This window comes from Puma concolor, chromosome E1 (assembly GCF_028749965.1).
Source record: "Puma concolor isolate L17-30 chromosome E1, mPumCon1.1.hap2, whole genome shotgun sequence".
NCBI classification, from domain to species: Eukaryota; Metazoa; Chordata; class Mammalia; order Carnivora; family Felidae; genus Puma; species Puma concolor.
In genome coordinates, this window is record NC_141680.1 from 46,603,706 (window position 1) to 46,621,637 (window position 17,932).

Sequence of the window (17,932 nt, forward strand, 5' to 3'; positions counted from 1 at the left end):
AGAGCACCGGTGCAAAGCGGGTGCGCCTGCCCTGGGTGGTCCCGGGGGACCAGTCCAGGAACTTCCGGACAGGAGGGCCAAGTCAGGAAGGAAGCCACTTGCACCAAGTCAATAATGGTTCTCATAACCGATCGTTAACGGCGTACCATGTGTTCGGCCCCAGGCTGTTTTAAATGCACCCTGTTGTTGAATCTCTTCAAGAGCTTTAGGGTGTAACTATTTCATCCTTATTAGCCCCATTCATAGACGGGGAAACTGAGGCTCAGAGAAGTTAAGTCACCCAAGGTCACACAGGAAGGAAGGGGCAGATAAAAGATTCCCATGTGGAATTTTCTGGCGCTGGAGTTGGAGATCTGATTTCTACTCTCCCGTATGTCCTGAAGGCAGAGCATATTCGGACCTGGAAAGGAATGTAGGGAACACACCGCCCTCCTCATTTGACAGATGAGGAAACCGAGGCAGGAAAGGGGGCAGGGGAATGACTTGTCCATGGAACAAGTTCGCCAGAGTCAGAACAGGATCTCAGCCCTGCACTGCCCACCCCAAAATGTTTTTGCCTTCAGAGCACCCCTCTAAGGAACTAAGAGCTGAGCGTCCAAGAGAGAGCTCCTCGCGGCTAGAGGAAAAGATGCTGGCGAACGGGAAATAGGAAATGTCCTGGTGGGGATAATTACAGGACCTCGTGGTCAAAGGAGACAGAGTAAAAACCCGCCTGTTCATTCATTCAGTCAGTCAGTCATTTATTCGTTCAATGCATAGTGGGACCTACTCTGTGCCAGGCCCCCCCGTGGGTACAAAGTCAGCCAAACAGAGACCCTGCCCTCGGGGTGCTTATAATCCAATGGCCAGTATACCTGGAATCTTTGGAAGGGTCTGTGTACATCCAGAGCTGGGGTCTTGTAGGTCCTTGCTGCCCCTGGGGTGGGTGAAGCAGGCACCCAGTGCTTTCGGCTGTGCTGAGAGAAGCAGCAAGGGGAGGGGGCAGGGCATACCTTGAGCCCAGGACCCCAGGGAGAAGGCGTGGGGGTGAGGAACACCCCAGAAATCCCCCCTCCCTGATCTGTAGGCAGGAGATTTTCCTTTCCATTTTTTCCTCTCTGCACAACAGCAATTTCAGTTAATTAAATGTAACAATAAATTATTTCTCGTCTGCCTAAAATAATCTTTCCCAACCCACCCACTTTTGGGGAAACACACAGGCTCTTTGCCTTGAGGTGGGGACAGGCTGTGGCTGTTACAAAAAGAGGCTGTCGTGGGAGGACCTGGCCGGGGCAGGATGGGGAGCGGAGGCTGCTGAGGGGGCAAAGGCCCTGGGCAGTCACGAGGGCCGAGAAAGGGCACGTGGCCTCACTGTCCTTTGTTCCAAGTCTATTTTTACCCCGGCTGGTGTCCAGAGCACCTCTGCGTGGATCAGAAAATGCACCCCGGAGGGTCTCAGTTCTGCTCGTGCACAGCCTGCAATTCTAGCTCCCGGTGATCCCTCTGTTTGGCACCTCTGTGCAGGGCGGAAACCACAATTGCACGTGGGCCCTGCCTCTCCCCACCACCATCACTCTGTGTCTGTAGATCTATGCCCTGTAGGCACAGACCTGCCTCTGAAGAGTTGCCTGGGCATATGTTTTGCTTCTACAAACCAGATCCCAGTTTTTAAATGCAACAGGGGAGCTAGCTTTTTAAAGGAATCCTGATTTATGACCTTCCTCTTTTTCACATTTAGATTTTCTTCTCTTGGCTTTACTTAAAACAGGCAGCACCTTGCAAACCAGTTACCTGATAAGAGGCTAATATCTAAAAAAAGATAAGGAATGTGTCCAACTCACTAGCAAAAAAAACCAAAAAAAAAAACAAAGAACAAAAAACAAAACAAAACAAACAAACACAAATAATCCAATTAAAAATGGACAAAGGACCTGAATAGGCATTTTTCCAAAGAAGGTATTGAAATGGCCAGCAGGTGCATGAAAAGGTGCTCACTCATCATCAGGGAAATGCTAATCAAAGCCACAGTGAGGTATCGCCTTCTAGAATAAGTACTATCAAAAAAGAAGTAACAACTATTGGCGAGGATGCGGAGGGCAAGGAACCTCCATACACTGTCGCTGGGAATGTAAATTGGGTCCGCCGCTGTGGAAAACAGTATGGAGGTTCCTCAAAAAATTAAAAATAGAGCTTTTGTATGAGCCAAGAATTCCACTTTCTGGATGCATATCTAAAGGAAATGAAATCATTATCTCTAAGATCTGTGCCCCCCCCCATGCTCATGGCAGCATTATTTACAATAGTGGAGACGTGGAAACAGCCTAAGTGTCCATTGAATGAATGGATAAAGACATTATCATCTATATATATATAGAGAGAGAGGCTTGTGTTAGTTCAACTCTCTCCATAATCAAGGAAGATTCTGAGGCCCAGAGTGACCGAATTATGGACTCGGTCCATGGACACACGCAGAGAACTTTAAGTTTCAGAAGTGATCTCTCTCTCTGTTTTCCCCCAAGTGGCCTACCTCCCTGGGGTACAGGTAGGAAAGACCGCATTGCCTAGAGGCCCAGGTGACTCACCCAAAGTCACAAAATCAGGGGCAGGACTGGGCTCAGAACTCAGCAGAAGCAGGAGGGATCCTGTGGAGGGATCACTCTGGAATATGGCTATGGCTTTGTCCCTGGCCCCTAAAAGAGGTTTTCCTGGGGGCCATCCCAAGCCCAGCATCAGAGGTAGTCATGAGGGTGGCGGGGGGGTGGGGGGGGTGGGAGGCAGGCCCTTCTCCTTGCTTTTCATGAACTCCTGGGTGGTGGGGGCAACCCCCCCCCCCCCCCCCCCCCGCACCTCCAGGCCACCCCTCTTCTCCCTCCAGTGGCCCTTCCGGACCCTCCCTAAAAGGTTAATCACCCAATCATCCCATCAAAGGAAATTGCACTTTTGTGCCTTAAAGAGCGAATTGAGCTTCGGCAGCATAGTTATTTATGGTCTCTAATAAGCATTTCTGGGTGTGATTAACCTTTATGCCAGAGTCACACTGGGAATTGGGATGGCAGCTTCAATTCCAGCCACTGCGCTGGCCTGGGGGTGGGACACGGGCAGCAGCTGTCAGACTCCCACCCCCCACCCTCCCTCTCTGAGAGCCCCTGCACCCTTCCCTCTCCTCTGCCCATCCCTTCTTTCCATGCCCTGCCCTGATCTGGGCCATCCGCCTTCCTCCAGCTACTACCCGCTTGAAAATCAGACCCAGGTGGCCTGCCCCCTGGATCCTGGCCCCCACCCAGCTGCTAAAAACAGCTCTAGGACCTTGCGTTCTACTATAAACCCCTATAAAATAGAGAGCATGAGACCTGCCCCGCATGCTTTCCTTGGAACAGTGCTCCTTCCTGTCAGGGACCCACTGGGTCCTTGGACAGTCATGCTGTAAATCCAGCGGCAACGCACCCTTGGCCTTCTCAGATTTAATGTCCAAGGTTTGGCTCCTTGGTGAGTGGAGGAATTTGTCACTGAGGCACAGGTTTTATTTGGGGCCTTGGAGCTGCCGGGCTTCTGTACAGAAGCGAGGCATCACCTAGTGAGTGAGCCTAGCACTCCGCCAGCTTCAGGTTCCTGGTGCCATTTTTGGTTTTCTCTACCACCTGTCGGGAAATAGTAAACCTCCTAAAGTCCTAAACACTCGGCTTGTCAGAAATGGTTCTGAAAGGAGAGCCAGCAGCTAGAGTTAATGACCGAGGGGAGAAGCTAGCAGAGCGGCCCCAGAAAGTGGCGGTCCTAGGCCAAAATCACTTTTGGTCCCATTTGGTGGAGGGCTGGGCCTCTGATGTGACCTCACCCACCGTAAGCTCTGGCTATGTATTTTGGGTGGCAGACCTCCCTGAGCAGTGGAGGGAGCTCTCTCTGTGCCCTCCCTGGGAAAATGGCTGTCAAGACCCACAACACGGTGCATTTAATTACAGGGTTTCACAACTCCTTGTGTTGCTCGTGGACCCCAGATTAAGAACTCACAGCCTTAGGGGCGCCTGGGTGCTCAGTCAGTTAAGCCTCCAACGCTCGATTGTGGCTCAGGTCATGATCTCGCGGCTTGTGGGTTCGAGCCCCGCGTCAGGCTCTGTGCTGACAGCTCAGAGCCTGGAGCCTGCTTCGGATTCTGGGTCTCCCTCTCTCTCTGCCCCTCCCCTGCTTGCACATGCTCTCTCTCTCTCTCAAAAAAAATAAAAATAAAAATAAATAAAAGTTAAGAAACAAAAGGGGCGCCTGGGTGGCTCAGTCGGTTGAGTGTCCGACTTCGGCTCAGGTCATGATCTCGCAGTCTGTGAGTTCGAGCCCCGCGTCAGGCTCTGTGCTGACAGCTCAAAGCCTGGAGCCTGCTTCTGATTCTGTGTCTCCCTCTCTCTCTGCCCCCCTGCCCCACACACGCTCTGTCTCTGTCTCTGTCTCTCAAAAATAAAGAAACATTAAAAAAAATTTAAAAGAAAAGAACTCTCAGCCTTGGAAGGAAACAAACAGTATCCTGGAAATTCTGGGGGCCTGTTCCTCTCATGCAATAATTACTTGTGGATGGAGCTAGAAATCTGGTGAATGTTGAAGAGGAGATCAATGTGTGTGTGTGTGGGGGGGGGGAGAAATACACAGGAAAACTCTGGAAGTGTTCATGGAAGTGGATTGAGGAATGAGCTAGAAGCCTTTACAGACCCTTCCTCAGAGAAAAACGTGGCACAGGCACCGATTCTGTACAGAGCCGACCTTTCCCGAGAGGAGAGGGTGATTCAGGAATTTTAAGAAGCGTTTTTTTCTTTGCATGGTGCAAACCCTGTTGGTAGAAAATGCCTTTGGGAGCCATCACCTGCGAGGAAATGGAAGGACTGGGGTTACAGGCAGCCAGCCAAGGACAGGCTAGCCCTTTGTCCTTTGCACGGCATGTGGTCTGGTTTCGTGATGAATCTGGATTCACTCTGCTCCTCCGTGAACCCTAGGACATAAAGGTGCTAAGCTAAGACCTTCCTGCCTATGTATTTGCCATTAATCAGAACCAAGGGGAGTAAGTGCTTTGGAGCGTGGTGATTCCGGGCATTGAGGACCAGCCAGAGGTTCGTGACAGTGGTGAGCACCTGGGTTCAGCGCATGCGCAGGGGGACATGGGCACATCGACAGGGGACTGAGTTGCTTTGCTTTGGAGTGCTGGGGAAGGAGCTGCCACGGGGAGGGTTCCGGAACTGGCTTTCCGGGACTGCGGGGCTCACGAGGTGAGGCGGTGGGCCAGAAGGGGGGGTGCGCGGGCCAAGAAATGCAGGGTCAAAGGTGCGTGGACAGTAGCGGGATCCCGCGGCTGGGCAGGGACAAGTGATTCAATGTGGCTAGAACACGGTGTACTTTCGAGGGGGGTCTGAAAGACCACGGCACGAGCACAAAGCACGGCTTCAGGATTAGAAGGACTATGGTGGAATGTCTGGTGGCAGGGCTGCTACTTTCAAATAGGGGGTTTCCAGTTTCTTTAAGTGGCCTGCGACTGGGGCCTCACTTCCATTGTGTGTGTGTGTGTGTGTATGTGTGTGTGTGTGTGTGTGTGTGTGTGTGTGTGTGTGTGTTGGAGGTGGAGACAGAAAGAGAGAGAGAGAGAGAGCGCTGGGTCCCTGCTGCCTGTGCTGAGCTGAGGACAGGGTTCGTCAGTGAGGACACTGCTGTTTGCTTAGCTAGCGAGAGCCGCTGGCTGGCCTAGTGGCTCCCTCCTCTCTCTCTCTCCTTCTGCGTTTTCATTTGGAAAACGAGGGTAAAGATAGTTCCCCATCTCTCTGGGGACTGCGAAGTTTAATTACTGATTAATAAGGTGTTGGAAGTTCCTTGGGGCCAGACAGATGAATGGGTTTGTTCTAATCACTCCCAAGTCCTAAGAGCCAGTTAACTGAGCGTCCCGAGTGCTGGGCACAGACCGGGGGCGGGGGGGTACAGGGCTGGGGGTGTGCTTGTTAGCCTGGAGCTTGGCCCAGCAAGAACAGAAAGACCCCCATGATGTGACGGAGTGTGACAGGAGTCCAGCAAGGGACTGGAATAAACAAGGCTCAATAAGGACACAGCGATGAGGGGACATGTGGGTGAACCATTAGGCCAAGAGGGGGCTTCCTGCAGGAGGTTGGGGGCAGGACAGACTCCAACCAGAAGTGGGGAGCATTCGATTCCATGTTGGGATGGAAGGTAGGAGTGAAGGGAGCAGAGCCCGCCTCTATCATGAGACAGGAGTGGGGAGGAGCAGGTCCCAGGGCAGGTGGGTGGCACTAATGGGGGGGCAGGGTGGGAGCGGATATTCATGGCTAGTGAGTAGGGAAGGCTCGCTTCTGGGAAAGGGCAGGTCAGGTTGCTTCTGAGGACTGGGGGAAGGTCCTGAGGTTCGAAAGGGTGAGTGGGGAGGAGTCCAAGGGAAGGGAAGATATACAACATGGGGAGGGATGGGATAGGGGGTGTCCAGCTTGGGGAGCTCAGGGCAGGGCCGGGACTTGGGTGAGGCGAATGAGTCATTCTCCCCAAGCACAAAATATAAGGGTGTCCAAAATCTCATAATCATGATAAACAATATTTTAATATTATCACTGATTTTCCCTTTTACCCCAAGCTCCAATACGCCCAGACTGTTACTGAGTTTGTCTTTTTAAAAAAGTTTTTGAGGGGCGCCTGGGTGGGTCAGTCGGTTAAGCATCCAACTCTTGATTCGGGCTCAGGTCATGATCTCACGGTCGTGAGATCAAGCCCCGTGTCAGACTCCATGCTGAGTGTGGAGCCTGTGTGAGACTCTCTCCCCCCTTCCCACCCCTCCCCCTCTCATTCTCTCTCAAAATAAATGAATAAACATTGAAAGAAATTTAAAAAGGCAGACAGAGCTTTGCTGGACCTCGGCACCCACGTCCAACAGATGGAAGGAGGAGGCTGGTTACAAGGCCCGCCCCCCACCCCCAGCCCTCAATGTGCTTCTTAATACCCTTGAAAATCAAGTCCCAGGGGAGACAACTGCCTTGCCACTAACCGATGACTCAATAACAATCAACGTGACCTGTTGAGTGCCTGTTGTAGACCTGAAACACAGTGTAGTGTCAGCACATTTGAATGCAGTGAACAGAGGACTTCTCTATACACACTGCCTCATGGGAACCTGGGAGGGAGGGCCATTTACAGGTGAGGAAACCGAGGCCCAGAGAGGCCAAGTAACCTGCCCCTGGCAACACAGGGCTGGATGCCATGTCTCTTTTGACGCTAAATCCATGGGAGGGTGGTGGCCTCAAAGGGGACGCAATGATGGTGGGAAGGTGCTAGTTGAAGGGGCAGCCCTGCTGGTGTGGGGCCCATGCCACTCTCCTCCCAAGTGACCTAAATTCTGGAATCAGAGTGACAGGGAGCCCCCGGGGAGGATAAGGGGCAAAAGTTCTCCCTGGAATAAGGCAGGCCCCCTTTCCAGACACAAGTACCCCTTCACTCAGTTTCCTCATCTGCAAACGGGGACAGCCATGCCGGCCCCAGGGAGAGTTAAGTACCATGGCAGATGTAAAAGGGCTCCGTGAACCTGGAGGCACAATTTGTAGCGACTGGTAATTAGCTGGGTGGGTATGAGAGCCTGAAGCAGCTCGTTAAACTGGGCCCGACCGCCTGCAGCCCGGGAGGGAGGCCGGCAGGTGCACTATTAAAGAATATCTGTGAGCCCCCGAGTGCTCAGCAGGCGGGTGTGAGTGTGTGAGTGTGTGTGTGTGTGTGCGCGTGTGTTGGGACACAGTTGGGTCATCCTTGGGATCCCATGGGGATGGAGGTGGCTGCCCCGGGCACAGCCTCAGTGAATGTCAGGGAGAAGGTTCACCATTGTCCTGGGAACTTGGGCTCCCGCTCTTGTTACCAGCCTCCCTTCCAAGCCCTTCCAGGCACAGATGACATGGGGGCAGGGGGAGGGCAAGGTGGGATGGGGTGTCTGGGAAGAGACATGCAGGAGACAGAAGCGAGGGGAAGCAGGAAGCTCACGGCACGGTCTCACCCTGTCCCTCGTCTCCCTGTGTCCACAGGCCCTTCTCCTCCTGGGGCTGAACGCCATCTCCGCCTCCTTCCAGGACCAGCCCTGCGAGAGCCTGTCCCTGGCCAGCAATATCTCCGGTGAGTCCCCCTCCCCTGATCCTGCAAGATCCCAGGTCACCACAGCCCCCCCACCCCCTCCCCGCCCCCGGGTCCCCCAGGGCCTGCACACAGAGCCATGCCCTAAGGCAGGGGCAGCAGAGGGATTTCCTCTCCAGAGCTGCCCGCAATTTGTCAGGTCTCCGCAGAGCACTGTGGGAGGAGCGTGCTAAAGTTGGCGTCAGTAGGGTGGGAAGGAGAGCTGCGGTGAGATCACAGCATCTACCATGGGCACAGGAGGGTCCTGTGGCAAGTGCGCCACGCGGTTATCTCCCCGGCTCTGGGGTGGGCCACAGGGGAAGTCGCCCCAGCCCTCGCCGTGAGAACCAACAGAGCGGAGGGCTGGGCGGTGACTCAGGCACCCGCGAGGAAGTCAAGGCTGCTCTTCTGTGCTGCTAAAAATGCCCAAAGCGCAATACTGTAGGGTGCTAGCTACACGCCAGGTACTGTTGGAGGCGTTTGAGATACGTTACCCCCATTTTCACTTACACCTAAGGAAACTGAGGCTCAGAGAAAAACGAGTAAGTCCCAGAGCCAGGATTTGAGCCTAGGCGGCCTGGCTCCCAGATACACTTTTTAACCCCGTGCTCTATGCCTCCTCAGTAGAAACTACTGCATAATTGCAGATATTACTAATGACTTGTATACACACACCATTGACAAAGCCCTTTGGGATGATTATCTTACTTCTCACAAGAGTTTAAGACTCGGCATTTGTATAGGTGAGGAGACTGATGCACGGGAGAGCCAGGTCTTTGGTTTCTGAGGCCACGTCTTTGCCAGCTTCGGGTGTGGGCCCCTCACCCTCGCCCCGGCCACTCTAACCAGGGTCCTGGGGGTGCTGCTGCCCATGAAGGTGAGGGGGGCCCCTGCACCCGAGGGTCTTTGGGAGGCTCGCTGTTCTTTGGTGACTCCGTTTCCTCTTCAGGTCTCCCCTTGATTCAACCCAACTCATTAATTGAGCAGCTACTGTGTCCCGGGCCCCATGCAAGGCATGAGAGGGACAAAAAGGGGCTCACGGTCTGGTCTGGGAGTCAGGCCCACATCACATGTACTATGGAGCAAAACGCAAGGGGCATGCTGGCGGGGAGGTGGACACTGTGCACCAGCCGGGAAGCAGAAGGCATTGGTTTCCGATCCTGGGCCTGCGGGGAGAGGAGGCTTCCACACCTTGGAGCGGCTGCCTCCTGGCCTGCTGGTCTCTTACTGTGGGGGGAGCCTGGGGAGGGGAGAGGAAGAGCACTGGGCTTGGAGAAGGCTAACTGGGTCCATGCTTAAAGTGGCACCGTCCTGTCCTTCTGCCCCAGGGACCCTTCTAGTAGCCACAGAAATGAGCATGCCCTTGACCCCCTTGGGCCTCACTTTGCCCAGACTGTAAAGTCAGGGAGTGGTGTAACTCCCAAGGATCTGTAACAATTAAATGCACTAAGTTTTGTGGCAATATGTCACAAACTATAGAGAGCCTACCACTACCGGGTATTATTTTTTTTAAGTTTATTTATTTTTTGAGAGAAAGAGACAGCGCGTGAGTGGGTGAGGGGCAGGGAGAGAGGGAGACGCAGAATCGGAAGCAGGCTCCAGGCTCTGAGCTCTCAGCACAGAGCCTGACATGGGGCGCGAACTCATGAGCGGTGAGATCATGACCTGAGCTGAAGTCGGATGCTTAACCAGCTGAGCCACCCAGGCTCCCCACTACTGAGTATTATTTATTATCGTTGGTAACACGAGCAGGCTTTTGAAAGTGCTTACTGTATAGCTGGCATTGAGCCATGAATTCCTCTCTACGAGGAAGGTGGCAGGGAGGATAGACCGGGGGTGGTATGAATCCAGGAAGGCTTCCTGAAGGAGTAGGTTTCACAGTGAGTCTCTGAGAGACTGCGTGAGCCGGCAGAGAAGAGCCAATGCTCTGAGCCAAAGCTAGAGTTGACTGAAGACCAGCAGGTGGGTTTGGTGGAATGAGACGGGAAGAGGAAGCCTGGGGAGGTTCCGGGAGCCCGGAGCATCTGGCTGTAAAAGTTGGCTAAGCTAGGCCATGGGGGAGAGGAACATTCTTGAGCAAGAGCCTGGAGTTCTAGCAAAGAGAGACAGGGAGGGAAGAGACCAGGCTGAGTCTGAGATGAAAGGTCCTGCCCACAGCTCCCCGTGCACTGGGGCCAGGTCAGCCCCCATTAACCTGCTTGTTGTGCCCTGGAGGAGTGACATCTCTGAGCCCACGCTGGTGTCACCTGTCCTGGGAGGCAACAGGCCATGATGAATATCGTTCATTCCCCAGTGATTTGTACTCTGTGCCCCTACCCTCAGCCCAGCCCAGCCTGGCTGGCTTCATGGCATATAATCCATCACCCTCCACAACAGCCTCTGATAACAAGCTATTTATCTTCCAGTGCCAAGACCTACCCAGACCGATGGGCACTGGTAGAGACAGATGGTGAGGGTGGGGTGGAGGGACCAGGACAGATGGATGGGCGTCTGGCCGGGGAGGCTGGCACTGAGCTGGGGCCTTTGGGGGTCCTCTCACACGCCAGGAGCAGGGAGAGGGTGGGTCCCCAGGGCCAAAGCTCATCATAGACTTGGCAACTCATAAAATCATGGCATGAAAGTGGCAATGCCAGAAAGTAATAGAATTATTGACTAGTGACATCGGAGACAAATGAAATGATATTGTTGACAAGGATCCAGGGTCATCAGTTCCTATCCCGTCTTAAGGTCCTGAACATTAACAATAATTAACGATAGCTTATGGTTATTTAGTGCCTACTATGTGTCAGACCCCATTCTGAGTACTTCAATCTCATTCAGTCATCACAACAGTATTGTCAGGAAGTATTTTATCCTCATTTTATGGAAGAGGAACCTAAGGCTCAGAGAGGTTAAGTCACTTGCCCAAGCACACACAGTTACTCAGCCGTAGCCCCAAGATTTGAACCCAATGGGCTGCCCCGTATGTGGCTACCCGGAGAACCACGGTGCCCAGGGCCCGGGGTGGTCGGTCATCTGAGTGTGCAGAGTCACCCCTGCAGTTTCCCATACCCATAGTGGGTTTACACACAGCCCCCGATTTCCCTCAGGACCTACAATGCGCCTGGCACTGTACTAGGAGCCGGGAATGCAAAAATGGAGAGCCTGCAAACCCACGGGACAGGAGGCTCCCGCCCACTTGTCCTGATGAATCGCATACCCTGCGGAGGTATCTTTCTGTTCTGTCCAGCCCAAAACAAGGCAGCCCAACCGCAAGGCGGCCGAAACAACACCAGGACTCTCTGCCTGCCCTCTGCCACCTTCCCCGTGCTGGCTGACCCGGGCGAAACCCCTGCACATTCATCCTGACTGCGCCTTCCTCTGAATGGACGAGCATGTGTGTTTCAGAGGCTTCCCGTGGGCCGCCCGGCTGCTCCCACTCTGGCGAGCCTTGGCCGAGTCCCTCTCTTGAGCTTAGACCTCACAACAGCGGGGCTGTCGCTAAGTGCCCACCTACTGTGGTTCATTCAGAAGCCGCTGATGGGAAGACCCAAAATAACTGGGGACAAGAACCAGATTCAGGTTACCTTCTGAAGGTATCTAGGATCTGCTGAGCGCTTTTGGACCCTGAGCCTGCTGGGAGAGGAATTATGTAATGGGGGGGGGGGGGGCGGAACCCGCACCCGATTGTGCACAAGCATTAAGTAGGCCACCTTCAAAGGGTTCTCATCTGTTGTTATAACAGGCCCCCCAGGACCCTGATTCAGCAGGGATTTTGTCAGAGGCAGGGAGGAGCCCCCCACATGGTTCCTTTCCCCTCTTCCCTCCATTTGCATGGATTTGGGGAAGTCTGACCGCAGTGCTCCAGTGAGTATCGGAGGGTGCATGTGTGGGGGTGGAGGAAGATGCAGGAAAGTTTTGTGCATTACTTTAGCCGGCTTAGCTCCACCCCTGCCTCCAGAACAAAACTCTGAAGGGATCTGGCTGCCTCAGGAAGGGGTGAGCCACCAAGTTACAGGAATGTTAACACTCCAGACATGCCAAGTACACGCTAGCCTCAGGGCCTCTGTGTTTGCTGTTACTTCTAACTAGAACACTCTTCCCCCAGATGTGCACATGGCTCCCTCTCTCTCTTCCTGTAGGTCTGTCTGCCTAAATGTTGGCACCAAATTAAAATAGCTGTCCTGGCCGTCTTTATCTCCTTGTCCTGCTTGCTTTTTCTTCATAGCATTTCTCACTGCTTCACAGATATGTCTGTCTATCTGTCTGTCTGTTTGCCGCACCCCCTACCTCCCACCCCCAACTAAGAGCAGGGCACTTAGTTTATTCATTACTGTATTCTCAGCCCCTAAAACAGGTACTGTGTCCCCAGCTCCTAGAAAACTTCTTAGATGGTCGGTCAAAACTTGTTGAATAAAGAGCAAAATCATCGTTCCTCCCCATCTATAACTTAATTGGCCAGGAGGGGCGTCCTGGGACAGGACGGTGTGGGGAGGAGTTGACTTAAAATAATAGCTCAGGCTTCCTGCACCTGGCTATTTGCAAGGCTGGGTTACTCCGGTCCAAACCGCTCCTCACCCCAGAACTATGATATCCAAACGGGAAAACACCCGCCAGGAAAGCAGGAGGGATTGGGCGTTTGTGCCAGCGGGACCTGGAGGGGACATTGGCTCAAGAATCAGAGTCCAACAGCCCTATGTAGGCCCGTGTAGCCCCCATGCTGAGTGACACAGAAACTTCCCTTCCTTCCTTCTCCTAGGAGATCCACTCCCTCCCCGTCCCCAGCACCTCTGGAATTACTTCTCCCTGTACCTTTTCCTCCTGGCTTTCTGTCTGCCTTTCCCTGTTTTGCTCCCAGTGTCGTTGTCTCCTATTTCCTCTCTCCCCGCTCTCCGTCCCCACTTGCTCCCACCCCTCCTCCCCCCCTTTCCTTCCCTTCAAGCGGTTAAAAGGATTGAATTAGCGGCGTGAATTTCCCGAAGCACCCTTCACACTGCAGGGTACACAGCAGTGTTCAACAAATGTTGCTTCCCCTGCCCGCCAAGTCCTACACACCCTTCCTTGGAGGCCCGGGCTCTGCCCGATCCTCAGGGACCACGTGTCCGCAGAGCGGTGAGCTGGAATCCCTGCGTGAGCCACCAAGGGCTGTGGCCCCAAGGAGGTAGAGCACTTTGCGGGAAGGCTGAAAGTCTGCTGTGCCAGGTTCCGCGCCTGAGGCCCTATTCGGCGCCTCCTCCTACCCTCGACCTCTGGGTCCCCGCCTCTCCTCTTCCAGCCTCCCTTTCCTCCTCTTTTACTGCCTATCCCTTCGTCCCTCCCCAGCAACCACAAGGCCAATCCCCTTAATTCTCCTGCAGGGGTCTCCCAGCCTGAGCCCCGCCGCCGCTCCTGATTGGCCTTGTGCATCTGACCCCGCCCCGTCTGGCCACGCCCCCAAGCCACCCTCGGGCCCAGTTCGGGGGGGGGGGGGGGGGGGGCCCGCTGGTAGGCTGGGTGGTGGCTTCTCTTCTTCCTTCTTGCAGCCTCTCCTTACCTTTCTTCCCGATTCGCACAGACGTTCATTCCCTCTAGGATTTTCTGGGCTCTTCATGTAAAGGTCATGTCCCCCGCCTTCTGTGAGCTGCAGGGAGGAGGCAGGGAGAGAGAGTGGGAGAGAGGCCCTGAGCAAGCAGGGGCCAGAGATGGTGCAACCAAATGCTATGAGGGCCAGTGACCCAGACCGGGGACCTCTGTGGTGCAGTGGGAAGAGCCCTGGGCAGGTGTCAACAGCCAGTGTTCAAACCTTGCTTCTGCTTCCCAGTGTTTGTGGAACTCTGCATAAACAGTTTGACTGCTCGGGCCCCGGTTTCCTTCCCTGGGAAACGGAATGAGCACTCGTGTTAGCAGGCGGTGTGAGACCTGTAGTAGGTGCTACCGACTCCTAATCTATACCAGACTAGGGGCAAATAATGTCTGCTGTGTCCACTTCCACCGCATACCTCCCCACCAGCTGTGGAAGGGGCAGGGCTCTGGCCATTGGCTGGTACCTGGTCCTCGAGGTCAGAAGGGCCATCTGCCTAGTAGCCAGTTTCTGCCTTGGCTCTAGTCTGGCCCCGGCTGTGGCTCGTGTCCAGTCCTGCCTGCCCTCTGTTCTTTGCCAAAAGGGCTCCGGGGAAATGGCCAAGGCAGAAGAGAGAAGGACAGGGAGGGGGGTAGGATCTAGACCTTACACTGAGAGAGCACATTAGACGAGTTCCAGATGCTGCCACACGTGACATTCCATTTAGTGTCCCCCGTGCCCAGCTCAGGAGACACTGCGAATGAATGAGTGGGTGAGTGAAGGAACAACTGTCCGAGGAAGGTACAATGGTGTCGTTAAATCGGAGGGTATATGCAAAGTACCTGGCAGGTGCCTGGAGAACACAGCCCTCAAAAACGTTGCTCCCTTCCCTGCTGTCTCCTTGACTTTCTCCCCTCCCCTTATTGGCACAAAATGTGGCGTAGAAAGAATACGTGGGTTGGCGTCGAAAACACCCAGCTACGTTTCTTGGTTCTTTCGCTCATTGACTCATGACTTCGAGCAAGTCCCTTAGCTTCCCTGTGCCTCAGTTTCCTCATCTGTAAAAAGGGACTAAGGACATGGCAGGGTGGATGAGGATCAATGAAATAGACGAAGACGGGCCTTGAAAAGGCAGAGCATGGGGCGCCTGGGTGGCGCAGTCGGTTAAGCGTCCGACTTCAGCCAGGTCACCATCTCGCGGTCCGTGAGTTCGAGCCCCGTGTCGGGCTCTGGGCTGATGGCTCAGAGCCTGGAGCCTGTTTCCGATTCTGTGTCTCCCTCTCTCTCTGCCCCTCGCCCGTTCATGTTCTGTCTCTCTCTGTCCCAAAAATAAATAAACGTTGAAAAGGCAGAGCATGGCCCATGATATTATCCCTCCCTCCCCATGGCCACTTGCCTCCAGCTTCCCCCTCCTCTAGGCTCAGCACTATAGGCACGACCCAGGAGAGATTAAAATCTCAACCTGCTTTCCTCACTCCCCTCCCCGTCCCCCTCCCCAGCAACCACTCACAGAGGCTCTACTGTGGCACAACACCAAGGCTTGGCCTGGCCCGCCATCTCCTCGTGTCCAGTCAGCCCCGATGCAGACTTCTTCCTCTTTCAATTAAACCACTTGGCCTCAAGGCCTCTGTCCCTAAGCCCTGATTCATAGGAACGCCTCTGAATAGCTTCGATGAGCAAGAAACACCAGCAGTGGGTACGAGTGCCGCTCAGGAGTGCTAAAGGACACCACCCTAACCCAGGCTGTTTCCTGAGAGACTGAGTTGCAGGCTAATCTGAGGAGGAGATGATGGCAGGTGGGCCCAGCCAGAGCTTGGCAGCTGCCGACGCCTGGCCCTGAAGAGGCTGCCCTTGCGTTGGTTCACGGCTCTCCCTGGTTTGCCCGTGCCTTCTTGTGCCAGTCTCCAGAGTTATTAACCCCCTCCCATCAGGATGGGCACACTGGCTCTCAACAGGACTGGTGTGCCAACCTTATGTGGAAGAGGGCATCAAAAGGCAGAGAAGGAAGGGACAGCGTCAGGAGGGGTGCGAGGACCACCCTCGGCCCAGCCTCCACCCACTAGAGACCAAAAGCCTTCCTACTCATTCCAGAAGCATTACTGTGGCCCAGCTCTGCCCCAACAGACGCACATACATACACACACGCGCACGCTCCTCTCCAAAAAGCTCTTCAACAAAGGGAAAATATTGGGAAGGGGGTTTTGACGTGCGTTTTTGAGTCACAGACCTCTTTGAGAATCTAGTGAAGGCCACGGTCCCTTTCCCAATTAAGATGCATGTATACACCAATTTTTTTTTTTCATTTAATTTCAGAGTCTCTACAAACCCTTAAAGCTTCCAGTAGAGAAGACCTTCAAGGGTCTTGATGGCTGAGATTAAGAATTTCTGATCAGATCCAACTTCTTAATTTCACTCTAAAGACACGAAGGCTTAGAGAGAGCAAGCGACAGGCCTGTGGTCACACAGCAAATTAGTGGCAGAGCCCAGTCAAAAGCCGGTGTTCCAGGCTACTTCCCACTCCGGGAGGTGGTGTCTCCTTCCATTTTCTCCCCATAGTTCCCTTCTCGATCAGTCCTCTCTTAGGGCCCCACACAGTCTAGAGCACAAACACTATGCATTCAGTAAGTGTGGTTATCAGGCCAGGGAGAAGCTGGGCCAACTTCGGAGCCAGAGCAGATGTGATTTGGTTCCGTACATGTGTGAGGGGGCTAGATCAAGGTTCCGGGCTGTTCCAGACTGTGAAGTCTCGGAGGTCCAATCTATACCAAATGAGGGGCCAAGAGAAGTGTCTTCAGGCTACAGAGCAGCAGAGCTGAAGCATCTCCAGCATTTTTTCTAAATGCCAGCCAAGACCTCAGCTTTTAACACCACCTTCAACTGTCTCTGTTCCTCCTCTACTCTAGAACCCACACTGGCTCCCTAGTGTCATAGCATCAAATTCAGATTGCTTTCCCTGATGTCTCCCCTGCATAGGGTGAGCTCATCTCTACACTGGGGTCATTGCTCCCATCTTGTTCCCAGTTGATGGGTGAGTGTGGGCAGGTGGGATAGGACACCGGAGTAGGGATCTTGCTCTGCCTCACCAGCTGTCTCTGCCCCCCAGGACTGCAATGCAATGCATCCGTGGACCTCATTGGCACCTGCTGGCCCCGGAGCCCTGCGGGGCAGCTGGTGGTTCGACCCTGCCCTGCCTATTTCTACGGTGTCCGCTACAACACCACAAGTAAGGAAGCCTCTGGAGGGCGGGCCATCTGCCGAGGTGGGACAGGATGGGAAGAGCTTGGGACTTGTTGGGGGGGAGGGGGGATAATAACGATAATGGCAATACCATAATACCTCTCATGGATACAACCACCATTTACCAAAGGCCAGCTCTGTGCTCTTTATTGCTAATTCCCATACTATCCCTGGAAGATGCTATATATAACTATACAGTTTTCATCATATACCGAGGCCTCCAAGGCTCAGAGAGGTTAGGGGACTTCCCCAAGTTCACCAGCTGGTAAGAGGTGAAGCTGGAGCTGGCCTGCACGTCTGTGTGACACTTTCTTCTGCAGTTGACAGACTGGGTTAGTTGGGATAAGCCTATCACAACCCTATGAGGTAGGGCAGGAATCTCCAGAATAGCCCCAACTTTGAGCTCAGAGAGGTTAGGAGGTCTGTCCAGGGCCCTGCAGACCAAACCCCTGCAGGGGGCTCAGTTTTAGGTCCACAGGCAGGGCGTTTGGCCTAGCATGCAAGCCCACAGGTCTGCTGGGAGTGGGGGAGAACTGCCCAGGGTCTGTTGGATACTCGATCCCCATGTAAACACCTCGCTACCCTGAGGCCCTGAGCCTCCACCTCCAGGCTTTGCAGCAACTTGCTACCCTACCTGTCACCCTCAGAACTAATTTGCTCTCCCCTGCCAATGACTCACAGCTCCTGCTTATCAGGAGGACAGCAGCTGTGGGCCAGGGGCCCTGTCCCATCTGAGGGGAGGGTGGGGGTCCCTAGGGGTGGGTTCTTGGGGCTGGTGAGCCTGAGCTCAGAGGCCCACGGGGGCACCGAGGGTGACCACAAACACCAGGTGGTTCACTCGGAGACTTGCCATGTGACCTTAACACATTTTCCCCCTCTTACGGCCCTTGGCCCCTGGTCTGACGATGGAGAAGGCTGGATAGCATGGCTTCTAAGACTTTGTTCAGCTCAGAACTCCCACATTCCTCCTTCTGCCCCCTCTCCTTTACCAGCTACATAAAGGGGTTAGGGTTGGTGGCTGCAACCAAGGAGGGGTGGGAAGTCCCTGGGGAGGCTTCCAGTTAGGGCGGGGAGCCAGTC

General features: G+C 54.1%; 1 protein-coding gene across 2 annotated transcripts in view; it reads left to right on the forward strand.

Annotated features, from left to right (window-relative positions):
- Positions 1–17,932, forward strand: part of CRHR1 (corticotropin releasing hormone receptor 1) — a 44,808-nt gene that overhangs the window by 12,812 nt on the left and 14,064 nt on the right. For both annotated transcript variants that reach the window (XM_086687601.1, XM_086687600.1), the window contains exons 2-3: positions 8,013–8,100; positions 16,719–16,838. In XM_086687601.1, the coding sequence (XP_086543727.1) occupies positions 8,013–8,100; positions 16,719–16,838 (208 nt within the window). The remainder of the gene's footprint in view (positions 1–8,012; positions 8,101–16,718; positions 16,839–17,932) is intronic.